General features: G+C 40.3%; 1 protein-coding gene across 1 annotated transcript in view; it reads right to left on the bottom strand.

Moving 5' to 3' along the window:
- LOC103177965 (serine/threonine-protein phosphatase 4 regulatory subunit 3) overlaps positions 1–15637 on the bottom strand; it is a 33907-nt gene that overhangs the window by 2159 nt on the left and 16111 nt on the right. The window contains exons 5-15 of the mRNA XM_007892389.2: positions 12590–12667; positions 12393–12509; positions 10728–10844; positions 9031–9162; positions 7495–7600; positions 6959–7000; positions 4419–4577; positions 3964–4133; positions 2042–2184; positions 1329–1516; positions 23–228 (exon numbers count right to left, since the gene is read on the bottom strand). Coding sequence (XP_007890580.1) covers positions 23–228; positions 1329–1516; positions 2042–2184; positions 3964–4133; positions 4419–4577; positions 6959–7000; positions 7495–7600; positions 9031–9162; positions 10728–10844; positions 12393–12509; positions 12590–12667 — 1458 coding nt within the window. The remainder of the gene's footprint in view (positions 1–22; positions 229–1328; positions 1517–2041; positions 2185–3963; positions 4134–4418; positions 4578–6958; positions 7001–7494; positions 7601–9030; positions 9163–10727; positions 10845–12392; positions 12510–12589; positions 12668–15637) is intronic.

Here is a 15637-nt window from a genome sequence, read left to right as displayed (position 1 = left end):
GTGAAAATGAAAACATTTAAACCTTTGTTGTCACTGCTGTAGATGGGCTGGTATGCTTCGAGGAAGAACTAGTGGAGCTGGCTGGAGCGGTCTGAGCTGCCGTTGGTTTGCTGTTAGTGCCATTTGTTCCATTTGCCGCACCAGATGTACATGTATGTGAAAACGTAAACTTGAAGCTGGGACTCGAGGATCGCTTTGGAAGGTTTTCCTTGTCCTCACTTTCTTTAGCTGTGAGAGAAACATTTGAGCTCAGACTATAAAAGAATTAGGTGTTTAGAACTATTCACTTGTACTGGAATACTTGCAACTTCGGAACCCAATGACATGATAGGTAATCACTGTATTCTCACACACAATGAGGAACATACATTTGGATGAGTATCACCAATGAAATTGCACCAATATAGCAATGGCTTGCTCAAGGAGGAAAGGGATCAGGAGAAAAATATTTGAAAATTAGGATTCTCTTTGTAACAGGGAATATTAAATGGTCACATACTGGGAGCTCTTAAACGTATGTCCACTAAAAGGCATTACTAGTGGGTCATGCAAATAGCAAAAGATTATTCTGTTGTAACTCTTCACAAGTAGATCATTGAGATCTTACACTTGAACTCATGAGAGCACCGAGGGCAGATTTTCCACACTTTCAATGTTGTGAAGAACTTATTACTGGTAATTCAGAGATCATAAATTTAAAAGAATGAAAGAGGAATTGGAGATTGCATCAGCAAAGAGTAATAACCAACTAAATGAAGTGAACATGAAAAGACTACTAATCCAGGCAGGAAGGTTCATCTGTGTCCAAAATTGTTTTGTTTAAAAATATACAATCATGAAAATGAATTATAAAAGTCCTGTTTTTAGGTTTGATAAATTCTCACAGCACTTCAAAACACCTGAAGTAAGCTGCCGAATTTGTAAATATTACAATGCAAAAACAATTTTTGAAAGCCGATGAAGGGCTTTCAATATTAATCCAGCACTGAAATCTTAATGTCCATTTTTGAATTCTGAAATGCACAAGTAATCTGTCAACAGCTGTTAGCGGGAAACCATAATGGAAGTGAATGGGTTGGCATATTTGAATGTTTCATTTTACAAATGCTCCGTTTCCACACTAAACCAATATTGGTTGGGAAACTAAATTCTGAGTTACTGATTGAATCAATATTGGCACAGCAGTTACAATCTGCATGGTGACAAAGCGAGGACTAAAAACAAGTCACTGTGAAATTGTTATACTTGGTTATCAGGATGAATTACACCATTTTAGTCAGTTTTGCAAAAAGTCAGATTTTAAAAACAATTGACTATAATTAATGTACCTTTTTTAGTTTCAAGAAATTTTCCATAACTGTCTGGGTAATCATCCTCCGATTTTGATTTCTCAACGTGAGGTACCAAAGCTTCCCCTTCTTCCTCCTCTTCATCTTCATTAAACCACATCTCTTCATCTTCCTCCAAAGCGCGAGCATCTCTACGGTAACGATTATTACGCAATATGGATGGTACACTGGGGAGAAAAATGATAGAACCACAATATAAAAACTCTGTCAGCTCAAACTAAAACGTTGAGCTTTAAATTTACTTTCCAACTTAAAATTGAGCACATTCAGCTAGGTACACATATACAATTATGGTACCAATGGACCTGATCTAGGCCCTGCTGAGTACAATGGTTGTGGCAGGAATCCACATTAGCTTTTGAGAGGGAACCCGGATAAGATAGATACAAGGAAATAATTTGCCAGAATATGAGTCAAGGTAAGTAAACAGAACTAAGTGGATTACCATTTAATAATAATAATAAACCTTGCATTTCAAGGAGCCACATACACGATGGGCAGAATGGCCTTCAAGTGTGCTGTAAATTTCTATGGCTCTATGTACTACAATATACGTATTAATCTCACAATTAATTTTCTAAATCGACCTTCAAGTTTAATAAATCTTAAAACCAAGTGTAAACACCATAGCTGAAAACATTCCAACAGCTGAACACATTCAGCTTTCGACCGGAGTTCCAATGGATTCTTACCTGTTTAATTTCTGATTTTGGAGACGGTCCCTTTCCTGCTCATATCTTAACTTCAGTCCTTTAAATGTCTGCACATACTCTACATGTTCAAGTGCTTTGTAGAAGTTGTCAACTATGTGCGATGTAAGTGACTTGATATCCTCCTGCAGTAACAAACATTTACAAGGAATAGATAACGCATTTCTTAATCAAGAGAATGGTGACAACTGACAACAACAACAAGATTCCATTTATAAAGCGCCTTTCACATCAGGAGGACGTCCCAAGGCGCTGCACAGTTGGGTCATGACCCGAGCAGGGGGGAAATGGTCAGGGTGAGGGGAGGGAAGGGAGGGAGCGAGGAGGGGGAAATGGTCAGGGTGAGGGAAGGGAGGGAGCAAGGAGGGGGAAATGGTCAGGGTGAGGGGAGGGAAGGGAGGGAGCGAGGAGGGGGAAGAGAGTCGAGAGGGAAGCTGAAGGCACGGTCAAAGAGAAAGGTTTTGAGACCGGCCTTGAAGGAGGAAAGGGAGGAAGCAAGGCGAAGGCACTGGGGGATGGAGTTCCAGAGCCTGGGGGCTGAGAGGCTGAAGGCCCGACCACCGATGGTAGGGCGGTTGGGGCGGGGGACGTGGAGCAGACCAGAGCCAGAGGAACGGAGGGTACGGGCAGGTAGGTAGGGGGATAGTAGGTTGGAGAGGTAGGAGGGAGCAAGGCCGTGAATGGCCTTGTAGGTGAGGATGAGGATCTTGAAATCAATCCTCTGGGGGATGGGGAGCCAGTGGAGGCGAGCGAGGGTGGGAGTGATGTGGTCGCGAAGCCTGGTGCGGGACAGTACACGAGCTGCAGAGTTCTGAATGACCTGCAGCTTGTGGAGGGAGGTGGCGGGAAGGCCGGCGAGGAGAGAGTTCCCATAGTCCAGCCTTGAGGTGACAAAGGCGTGGACCAGGGTTTCAGCAGCGTGAGGGGTGAGGTAGTGCCGTAGTCTGGCGATGTTCCGGAGGTGATGGAAGGCGGTGCCAGTTGTGGTGCGGATGTGAGGGAGAAAGGACAGCTCAGGGTCGAACAAAACGCCGAGGTTCCTGACTGGCTTTGAGAGGTGGAGAGTGCAGCCTTGGATGCTGATGGTGTCAGCGCCTGAGGTGCGGAGGCGCTGACGTGAGCCAATCAGGAGGGCCTCGGTTTTTCGCACGTTGAGCTGAAGAAAGTTGTCTCTCGTCCAGGACTCGATGTCGGACAGGCAGGCTGTCAGGACATCGGTGGTCGTGGAGTTGAGAGTAGAGGAGGAAAGGTAGAGTTGGGTGTCATCCGCATACATGTGGAAGTTAACTCCATGTCTGCGGATGATGTCACCAGGGGGAGCATATAGAGGGTGAAGAGGAGGGGACCGAGGACAGAGCCCTGAGGGACACCACATGAGACAGTACGGGGGGTGGAGGAGAAGCCATTCGTTGAGACAAAGTGAAGACGGTGAGAAAGGTACGACCTAAACCATTCAAGGACAGTGCCTTGAAGGTTGAGGTGGGAGGACAAGCGGTGGAGTAGGATAGCGTGGTCGACCGTATCGAATGCTGCCGATAGGTCGAGGAGGACGAGGAGACAGAGGGAGCCCTGGTCACAGATGGTCAGGATATCATTGGTGACCTTGACCAGGGCAGTTTCTGTGCTATGGGCAGCACGGAAACCTGACTGAAGGGGTTCAAAAAGAGAATGGGTGGAAAGGAAAGAGCGCAGTTGGGAGGCGACAACTCTTTCCAAGACCTTGGAGAGAAAGGGGAGGTTGGAGATGGGCCGGTAGCTTGATAGCTGCGACGCATCAAAGGAGGGTTTGACAACCCGCATAGAAGTCGGTTGATAGCATTTTAAACAGTTTATGATTTTCACTGAATACTGTGATGAAATTAAAAGATAAAATTGTTCAAACCATTGGAAAAGTAGTAACTTACCACTCTGATAAATTCAAAGAGTTCAATTATTGCTGAATTAAGCAGATTATATCTGGTTCCATTATCCAAAAAAGCATTTATAACTGGCTCAAAGAGATTTCCTTTAGTTATGTAGCGATTATAGAATTCATCCTTTAGTCCAATGATCCTCCTCATAAAACGCAATGCACCTGTTTTCACAAAACATAATTAGTCACTAAACTGCCTCCACATTGTCACATTCTTAAATGAATTTACCTGGAGTGGCACAGCAAGATAGATGGATTGCTACCACTCACAAAAAAAGAGCACAATGATATAGATGCACACATGCAATTTCCTGAATGGTTATTTACCACTAAAAGTTGTATAAGTTGGTAGGCCTCAAGCAGAGACTAGCAAAAATCAGTGCCCTCCAGAACGTAGAAATTTGTCAAAGTCTGTTATTTTTTCAATTTAAAAAAGAAACAACTTACATAAGGCTAGAAAAGTATGCTTTGAATTCATCAGCACCAACACCCTTCGGAGTAAATCTTTGTTCATGATGTAATTCTTGATATGATATGTATGATGTTCTACACAGAATGTGAGCAGTTCCAAGATCAAGGCTAGGAGCTGTGCTGTCTGGAAGTTATCTAAAATGGTAGGAAATGGAAGTTAAAATCGGGTTACTCATTTGTGACATTCTTCATTTCATTTTGAAAACTAGCCTGAAATTAGAGAGGCTGAATTGTGCCATAGGCAGGTACCACAGGTGGAAAAAGTAGTATCCTAGCCCACTGCACAATTAGCCAATAAAGTATGTTAAGTGATAGTAATAATACGAGTTATAAGTTTCAGGTTGCCCCATTCAGATCCTGCTTAGCTTTTCTCACCTTTTTACCCACCTGAGATTATTTTTTAGTCATACAAGTATTCATTTAGTCAATCTTGAAAGGTTGAAAGGCCCCATACTGTCTCTGAGAGAACAACTGGGATCCAGTAATGATACAGTTCAATTTGTTAATAATATACATTAACATATTATATAGAAAGAAGATATTGCTCAAAAAATTTAAATTTTAGAAGTTATAGGAAGAGCAGTAGGAAAAATGAAGTGGGATGCAGAAATACGAATACTAAATTCTTCTAAGATCATTTTAAGGGAAATAAAAAGCCTGTGTCAGTTGATACTTCTGCCTGCATGTCAGAAGGTTATGGGTTCAAGCCCTATGTCGGGACTTTGAACTCGCGTTTTTTCAAGGCTCACACCCCAATGCAGTGCCGGGATGGTGTTGCATTGTCTACAACAATACGATTACATTTGTATAACTCCTTTCACATCAGGAGGACGTCCTAAGGAGATGGACAGTGTACAGCATTTCAGACCCGAGCTGGGGTCAGGGAGGGAAAATGGAGAGGAGGGGAAGGGGGTGACCGATGGCATGGTCGAAGAGGAGGGTTTTGAGGCGGGACTTGAAGGAGGCTAAGGAGGGGGCGAGGCGGAGTGACTGGGGGATGGAATTCCAGAGGTTGGGGGCAGAGTGGCTGAAGGCTCTCCCGCCAATGGTGGGGCGGGGGACATGGAGCAGGCCAGAGCCGGCTGAGTGGAGGGACCGGGCGGGTTGGTAGGGGATTAGGAGGTCACACAGGTAGGGTGGGGTGAGACTACAGAGGGCTTTCTAGGTGACGACCAGGATCTTGAGGTGGATCCTCTGTAGGATAGAGAGCCAATGGAGTTGGGTGAGAATGGGGGAAGATGGAGTCACGGAGTTTGGTGCGGGAGAGGACACGGGCTGCAGAGTTCTGGATTATCTGCAGCCTGTGGAGGGAGGAGTTGGGAAGGCCGACAAGCAGGCGTTTGCATAGTCGAGCCTGGAGGTGATGAAGGCGTGAACAAGAGTTTCAGCGGCCTGAGGGGTGAAATAGTGGCGGAGTCGGGCAATGTTACGGAGGTGAGGGAAGGCAGAGAGGGTCATGGCTTGGATATGGGGAAGGAAAGACAATTGAGGGTCGAACAAGACACCTACGTTCCTGAATGGCTTGGTGAGTACACTTTACAGTAAATCCTGTGAAAGCTTTGAGACATTCTTCTGACATTCAAGGCACTATATCAAATATAAGGATCACTTTCCTCTCTAAATAGTGGTTATATGGAAGAGACTTCCAACAAAAGCAGCTGATGAAATGTGGATTTATCCCCAATATTTAAAAAATGTATCTATTGTGCAGACTGAGGTAAACAAATACTCTAGAACACAAGGGTTTTTGTGATACTGATATTAGGATGGAATAGTGGAAATGTAAGAGTGCATGAATGTTTTTATTTCATGTTGGGGATCAAGACACATTTATATAGAACTTTCCTGGTGAGGAGAGATCAGGGTAAAATTCACAAGAGGATAGGTTTTCTTGGTCTGTAGAAGTAATGGACACAATGGGCTGAATTACCTTTTCTCCTTTTACATTCATGAAAACTTCCAGATAAGGGGCACGTTTCTGGGAATGGGACAATGAACAAGGGGGCATTAAGAATAGCTGTTCCTGACTGAGAAATGCTTTGGCTGCAAAAGTGGAACAAAACCATTTATTTCCTGAGTAACCATTGCACTTACTTCATTGGGCAGAAACTTTCAACATAAAATAAAACTACCATGAAATCTATGTCAGGTTAGCACAGAGGTTATTGCTGACCTAAATCAATACCAGTCGACATTCATTTCCTGTAGTTGCACCAAACAGTCAAAGACTATAATTGACTTAAAAAAAATGTACTGGTAAAAAAGTGAGCTTGCTGTGTTTAAGGACTTTGTGTTCTACAAGCAGCTATTATTTTTTTATTACTAAACCACCAGTGTTGGGTGTATACCAATCAATATGCTGAATTATTTAAGGTTCTGGTGTAATGAGTTATAAGAACTACCAATGCTTCAAGTGCTATGATGTATTAATGTGTAGAAAACATTCTAGACACTAACGGAAAAAACAATGTTTCAGTACCAGGTTTGAAGTCAAAGTAAAGCAAACTGCAACTTACCAGAACACAATGCACTATTCCTGTCAGATCCGACTATTGCATCTAAATAAAATTTCAAGCACAAACGAGTATAAAGAGATGCACAATGACTGCCATCAAAGATTTCCACTCTTTTGGGGGGAAAGCAACTCCAGGAAATCATTGTAGTGAAAAGACATTTAACATCAGGACTTAGTGTCATTGAACTCACTTTGGTTAATGATTCACGTCAATGCTCTACTCTAGGTTACATAATTGATTTCTAGCTGCACATCAACTCTGCAATCTAATACTTCCACTTTCTTCTTACATTGCATGCCAGATAAGGCAAGTTAACTGCTGTTAGTTTCTGCCTACAGACACACACACACAATACTAAAAAAAAGCTTAAAATGTCAATATGTTTTACTCATAAAATCCTCCCATTTAAAAGTTTATATTGTTATCTAAATGCTGACAATGACCGCAGACTGTAAAAATGTGCATAGCAAACACTGCTAAATCTTGAACAGAAGGCTTAAAAATATCAATATTTAAATGATGCAAGTCAAACTCACCTTTACTGCTAGGTTTTTCATCTGTGGTATTAGCTAGTAAAGGAGCACTGAGAACGTGCATGCAGTGCTTGTAGAAAAAGCTGAGGAATTCAGTTTTCTCAGTTTTCTGTTAAAACAAGATTATAATTTGGTCATTTCCTTAATCATACAAGCTACATTTTTTAAAAAACAACAAGATCGCATTTATAGAGTGCCTTTCACGTCGGGAGGACATCCCAAGGCGCTGGACAGTTGGGTCAAGACCCGAGCAGGGGGGAAATGGTGAGGGTCGGGAATGGAGGGAGCGAGGAGGGGATAGAGAGTGAGAGGGGAGCTGAAGGCACGGTTGAAGAGAAAGGTCTTGAGACCGGCCTTGAAGGAGGAAAGGGAGGAAGCAAGGCAAAGGCACTGGGGGATGGAGTTCCAGAGCCTTGGGGCTGAGAGCCCAGCCACCGATGATAGGGCAGTTAGGGTGGGGGATGTGGAGCAGACCGGAGCCAGAGGAAAGGAGGGTACGGGCAGGTACGTGGGGGGATAGTAGGTCGGAGAAGTAGGAGGGTGCAAGGCCGTGAATGGCCTTGTAGGTGAGGATGAGGATCTTGAATTCGATTCTCTGGGGATGGGGAGCCAGTGGAGGCGAGCGAGGGTGGGAGTGATGTGGTCCGAAGCCTGGTGCGGGACAGTACACGAGCTGCAGAGTTCTGAATGACCTGCAGCTTGTGTAGGGAGGTGCCGGGAAGGCCGGCGAACAGAGTTCCCGTAGTCCAGCCTTGAGGTGACAAAGGCGTGGACCAGAGTTTCAGCAGCGTGAGGGGTGAGGTAGTGCCGTAGTCTGGCGATGTTCCGGAGGTGGTGGAAGGCCGTGCCAGCTGTGGCGCGGATGTGGGCAAAAAAACTTACAAATCTTGCACTTTCTCCACATACATATATGTTACAAACAAATCAGTCAAGGGATCGTGTGGCCCCTAGCTTTTAACTTGGTTAAATTTTTTTTAAAATTTCAGGAACCGAGTAGAGAGATCTATGGAAAGTTGCAACAATTCATTCAATACTATTAAAATAAGCTTCCATGTGCGCTAAACGTTTTCAAAAAAAAGTTAGTCCTTAAAACAAGCTGGGTTAGTGCCAACACAGAGAACTCACTGCAGGTTTTAATTTCATTCTATTATGTGCTCAAACCAATAGAAAATGCACATATATCAACTGTTAAGAGTATTGAATCATCACAACGGGTGCTGTTCCTGGAATGTAATTACACAGATTTCAGACTTCTCAAACCACCACCATCAGATCATCCCTTTTTTTAAATATAAAAATGCAAAGAATTAGGACTAAAATTAACACTGCTTTATTCTGATTTGGGATATTTTTATTTACCCCACAAGCAATTACCCTGGGAAGCTTGCTTGAATAAGTTATTGAGGCAGGCAGCATGATGACAGAGAAACAACGCACCTAGATATATAGTCATATATTTACACACAGACAGCTCAGTGGTAAATCAATTCAAGCTGTTCAAGATCACTAACAGATAAAATTAATCCAAAAGCGCCTTACATTTGCTGTAGCTAACATATTCTCAGGGTCAATTAATGTTCTCAACAGTCCCATTAGTTGAACTGCTCCTCCAAGCTCAGGGTCTGTATCACAGATCATCTGTTCAATGATTACATTGATTAGGAGAATGTCCTGCAAAAAAANCATGAACCCAATTAGATGATCGATTATACAAAAAAANTCTTTAAAGCATAACAGTTTCAAAACAATGATTAATTTGTCCTGTCTTCATTTGGACGACAATTATTCATTTGCATTTGGAGCTAAATTAGAAGAATGCCATAATTTCCCTAAACATTTCCTAGCATTCATATCCTGCAGCCAAATGGGCCCTTTCGATTACAAGTGAACCATAGCAAATACTTGTACTGATCCACAGGTTTAGAGTCTGGGCTGGTGCCAGTTAGACATGCCTTTATAATAAAGACAACTGAGGTTAACAAAGCTTTTAAGTAAACGTTGCTCTGGCATTTCTGTCAGAAAAATGAAAGGACCGTACTTTCATCTTTCAATTCTCAAAATTCTCTCCTTCCTGATTGTGTATTTTTCTCCTGAATTTCCTTTCATTCATTCACATTGGTATTTATCCATTTAAATTTAGCTTCAAATTTTCATCGAGTTTCCTTTGTTTTATCCATCTTGCACCAATCTTTATTTGTCCCACACCATGATAACCCACTGGCTATTTTTAAACTAAGTAAATTACAGATGTAATTATCTGCTCTTTTGAAAAAGCTTAACTGAGATTTAAGGCACTCTATGTGTATATTTATGATTACTACAGAATATACTATGAAGTGAATTGACTGTGTATTTTGTGGGTGAAATTTTGTGATGCAGAAAGAGTAGGCTAACGTGTAGAATCCTTACAACTGAATTCAGTTCTATTTGGTTATGTTTTTTCCCCTAACAAATTTCATATTTGTAGACAAACATTTATTAGACTCCATTTAAACATTCAACAAAATTAAAGAATTTCATAATATTTCAAATGCTGCGTTGATCATATTTAGGATATTCTGCTTGCTCATTTGAAATATTATTTCCTCCCTTTGCATTAAGATTGAATTTCGAGTTCAGTTAAAATAATGGTATGTGCTTGTGTTCATTTCAAAATAACAATGATATGTAATTAATACATAAAACGTGAGAAGAGCCAATTAGCAGGATTGTCATCGGCCACCATAAAAGAGTGAATGCCTCAACAGATGATGCAAATGGCCAGATAATTCAGGGACAGAATCTTGAGAGATTCCCAAAACTCATTTACGACAAATAAGTGTACATACCCTTAGAGCAAATTGTTTTTCAAAATAACGAATAAACTAGTTTGTAGAGTTGGATATTAATACTGACACTATTATGTGAAGCGCTTTAAGACATCTCGAAGACACGATAAGGCGTATAAACAGATGCAAGGTTTAATATTATTATAACACCCCACCAAATACAGAACTGCCAAAACAAAATTAAAAATTCCCAGATATTATCTTAAAAAGGGCTCACACTAGATCAATGATTAATAAAATGATGGACTTCTTTGCGGAATTAAGTATTCTACATCCTCCCTTCCCTGAATTAACTCTCACCCTTTCCCCTGCCATCAAGAGGAGATTAATAGCTGAGGCTGGGGAGATAAGCAGAGAAAATTGTGACTGATAATTAAGATTCCATTTACTATAAAAGCTTGTACTTACATCATCACTCTGCTGTGCTTCCTGCATTACAAACTCGCGTACCATAGATGGACTATATTCTACCAAATAAGAAAATATGTCTGTAGCAGCAGCTCGCACCTGTACATCATCCATGCCCTGCAAAATATGGAAGCAAAATCAAATGTTAATTGAGGTTATGATTGCACAGTGACATTTCTTGAGCATTTGTTTTCAGTCTGCTGAAATCAAAAACAATTTACTCAGAAAAAGGATAACATAATCCATCCTTTTCAATAAACAAGGCTAGAAAAACTGATTTTAAAATGTACCACTTCATTATCCATCAAAAATAATCAATGAATCCTTAACAAACACTTCCAGATTGCAGGTAACAGTTTCCCGCAAATTGAATTCACAGGCACAGCAGTGCCAGCAGTGGGAGTTCATTTAAACAAAACAGAAACATAAGGAGTTAATAGTACCCCAGGAGGAATCATGCTCCCAGCAACCAAGTCAAAAGTTACGTTGGCAGATGCATGGAAGTACGTTTCCTGTCTGCCCTCTCATTCAGTGAATGGCATGTAAGTTATGATGACGGGGGATGGGGAGAAAAAGGAAGTAATTAAAAGGGGCAATAAAACCACCTGCCAATTATTAGTACCCGGGGCAAAGCACATTCACTTATTTGGACATTCAATGCATTTACAAAGATACAATTTTCCACATACCGAGGTTTTCCTCATTACAGGAAGTAATGAACTATTATTGCTGACTGTAGCAACTTGATTTACCTTGTAAAAAGATCCTGTAAAGAGTGCTCAAGAATCTGAACTCTCAAACTACATTATTAATAATAATAAAAGTATCCATGATGCTTGATTAAGTCATGTTTCTTAACCTGAAAGCTAATTCAAGAGATCTATTTTGTTTTGTTGACTTTTTAATTGAGGCCACATTGTCATACGTTAAGTTACCAAGTGCCATATTCCCAAATCCATGTTTGTCTCCTGGTCACCATTTGTCTTGTCTCTTCTGCTCACTCCATGACTCAAGCAAAACCTTTTTCAACATACTGCCCTAAAACCAAGCTATTAATTTCTGCATACCCAAATTAAGCACAATAATAGTAAACAATAAACTGCCCCATTATCTTTAATAAACTTCACGTTTCCATATCGCTCCTCCAGCAACACAGTACTGAGCGTTCCATTCTGTTCATTCATGTGTTGCTATGTCAAATATCAGTTTCTTGCCAGCTCTCAATAGATTGCTATTGCAACCAATTAGCCTCTCCAACATGAAACCAACAATTTGCCAGTAGAGATTCACCTAGTTCATCTCTATGCTCTGGTATGTTGAAATATGGTTAGAAATTACCAATATCTTAAAGGTTCCGTTCTATAGGTTACATGAAGAACCCTGTCAGAAAGAAAAATTAGTTACCCCAGGACTTACAAATTGTACCAAGAAAATCCTGTCCTTCGTGGGAATATAGGGATTAAACCACTAAATATAGTTAATTAAACCACATATTTCTTAAAGAGCCATGGATTTGGGAAATGGATAAAATACAGAATCGTGTTATTTTAAGCAAATTCCTTACAGCAATCTGGCCCCAGTAAAAAAAAAGCAAGTGCTCCTCATTTAAGTATAGTTCTCAAAAACAAATAAGTATAAAAAGCCATAAGAAAAAAATCTTCTCACCAGAACTATTTCAAGGGCAGGAAGAATTCCTAAATTAGCAAGAGTCTTGAAAAATGCATCTCTATTCTGAGGTTGCAATGTTTGAGAAAATGCACAGAATTCTTTAAAGAAGTTCACCTGTGTTGAAGAAAATAAATCAGTTAGTAAAAGGTACCACTTTCAATCAACGTACATTTCAAATTGAATAATTAACTTACTAATTCTCGTCTCTTATCATCATCCGTTGCTTCATCTGTTAACTGTGCAAAAAGTTCAGTCAAAAATTTTTCATCTTCCTGTTTCAAAGGAACAAAGCAGCAGATTTCAGCATTTTTAGTTTTAAAAAGAGGATGCAAAGTTGTAAAATACAGTTACAAGTTACCAGGACACAGAACCTCAGTCATAAAGTTAAAATGTCATAATAGTCTGATTATTTCGAATCAGTTTAGATATTCTTATGCAATCAATTTTGGCCACTCTAAATAGAAAAATAAGTTAAATGATGTGAACAACCTCATTTTGCACTTCCTATGCAACTTTTAAAAGCATGCTTTATTGCCACTAATGTACTGCACTTGGTGAACAACTTAAAATATGGCTGAGAGAAAACACGAACAAATAGGATGAATCCACTCATGGCTTCCTCTCAATTTGTTAAGTGGGATGTTTAGGAATGCTGTACTCACTTCTGTGAACACAACAAGGCTATAGCACAATAACGTCCAAAATTTGGTCTTACCCAGGGTCGAAACTAGGTTAGCTTGTGGGGAAATGAAAATGGACACTGGTACAGGAAGTGACAACTTAATAATAATAACAATCCTTGCATTTGATATAGCGCTTTTCACGTCTTCTAGACGTCCCAAAGCGCTTCACAGAATATACTGTAAGGTGAATTGACTGTATATTTGTGGGCGAGCACGGCAGCCAATTGCACACAGCAGTGTCCCACAAACAGTCATGGATTGAAAATGACCAATTTATTATTGTTTAATTTTTGGAGGGATTATTATGGTTATGGCACACAATCAAGGAGCATTTAATCCTCTTACCAGCACACAAACTATTCCCTGAAGCACAAAATTCACCACCCCTAACACATAGGCCTCTCAAGGGATAAATCTGCAGAATGCTTCAGATACACACAAGGTGTTCAAGTAATCCATCCAACCCCATATCTCAGCATCCAATGCTGCTTTGTACAACAACAAAATAACATTTGTATCGTGCCTTTCACTTCGGAAGGGCGTTGTAGCGCTTAGAAATATTCTAACTGCCTTTAGGAACAAAGTTCTATATACTGTTCTATATTTTGAACCTTATAGCACATCATATTACTCTATTATTTACCAGTTCCCAACAGTACATTTGTCCAGCTATTGTTTGAAGAGGATAATCAATATTGATTTTGCTGAGAGTATTTTCACATATTTGTTATTCTGGAAAGCAGGGATGCTTCTCATTGCAAATCTCACTTGCAGCTCGTTAGTTTTACGGTTGAGTCCTCTAGTTCTTACAGACCAGATTAAACAGCTTACATAAACTCTTCCTCAGCATTTTAACAACTGAATCATATCCTCGTTCAATCTTTTCAGCAAAAGTTCACCTCTGGAAATCTCTGTTCATATCTTAAGCATTTCCAGCCCTGGAAATTCTCTGGATTACTCTGCTACAAAGCCTTGTAAGGTAGGGTCTCCAAATTTGCAAACAATATCTATACCGATTAAGCCATTTTATCCAAAGTTAAAGTTTTAACTTAAATTTTTCTTCAGGGCTTTCTCTGTGATTTCTTAGACAAAAGATTACAACCAATGTTTTTCAGATGCTACCTTCTAATCCAAATATTAGTCAATTTGGAGTAGCTGGTTCCTAGACAAGTACAGTACCATTACAAGTACAATACCTCGAGGATATTTAGTTTCCTGAGCTTGAGTCATCCCACACAAGCATGTTCATAGCAGCTGTCTCAGCTGTTAAACTAAACTGGAGGTGTTAAAGGATGCATGTGACTTCTCCCAAGGTATATGGCAATACAGAGATTTAATGACGAGTTAAATCCTCGGGCTGGACTAAACATGAAAATTTCTTTCTTCACTGAAACAAATATAGATTTGTATATTTTTGTTTTACTTTGAACACAAAGTACTCCCTAAGACTTTCCCATTTCATTTTTCATTTCTCACTTTGAAATATTTAGTGTACTATGCAAATGGTACTAAAGCTGAAGTCTTTACAAATGGGGCTACCCAGTGCTGATAAATCAGCATATATACTTTTTATCATCGATTAGTTGCACTCAACCAATCTGAAGAGCTTATAAATAATAATGATCTTTACCTTTCTTACAGGGCTTTCACAACAAATAACTTTATAGGATTTAAGAATAATCATCTTTGCATTTGATATAGTGCTTTTCAAGGTTCTAGCATGTTTCCCACTGCCCAAGGCCCCGATTCCCTAGCTTCCAGTAGTAATTCAATATTTAAAGTTCAGAGCAACACAATGAAAAATATGACTGCTGGACAGCTGCTGCATACTCTCCCAGGACACCAAACACAATTAACTTCAGCTTTCACTTACTGTTTTGCCAGTGATATAGGGCTCGACTGGTGGCACTGTTCCAGATGGTATAAATTCTGCCAATACTCTTACTACCAAATCAAGTCGATCGGCGTTTGCCGTTAGATGCACTGATTCAGCTGGCTTTCACTTACACGTCATTACCACATGCCCTGACAGCCCAAACCTGGCCGGCTTACTTTACACCAGTAGGAAGTACAAGAACAAAAGTCTAGGTACTTGACAAGTAAGCCTGCTATTCTAACTTTCCAGCGCAACTCCACATATACAAAATAGCATATTCATGCACCAGAACTGTCTTCACTGGACCCTGCACACAAGGAAATGAAGATCCTAGCACAGAATCGACACAACTCCAAAATGAAGAATGCTGCCCAACATTCAGTGTTTCTATTTTTGCTTTACTCTTTCTTCTTCCAGAAGAGCAAACTCAAATATTTATGTACGTTTTAAATGCAAAAGTCAAAACTGCATGGGCAATTAAATCCAAATACATACAGAAACTTTCAGTTCTCATTAGCACCTTGTTTAATTGCCATAATAAACGCCCCCCCCCCCCACCCCCTCTCAAATTGGTGATCATTAACTCTGGGCTCCACTGCATTAGTCATTTACCATTTGCAGGTATCGTATAATATGAAGAGTTTAGAACACAATATATTACTTTCTTGAAGTTTCACTTTATA

Source organism: Callorhinchus milii, unplaced genomic scaffold (genome assembly GCF_018977255.1).
Source record: "Callorhinchus milii isolate IMCB2004 unplaced genomic scaffold, IMCB_Cmil_1.0 Scaffold3, whole genome shotgun sequence".
Classification (NCBI taxonomy): domain Eukaryota; kingdom Metazoa; phylum Chordata; class Chondrichthyes; order Chimaeriformes; family Callorhinchidae; genus Callorhinchus; species Callorhinchus milii.
The sequence above is the reverse complement of the archived record's forward strand: the minus strand, read 5'-3'. Positions and strand labels throughout refer to the sequence as shown.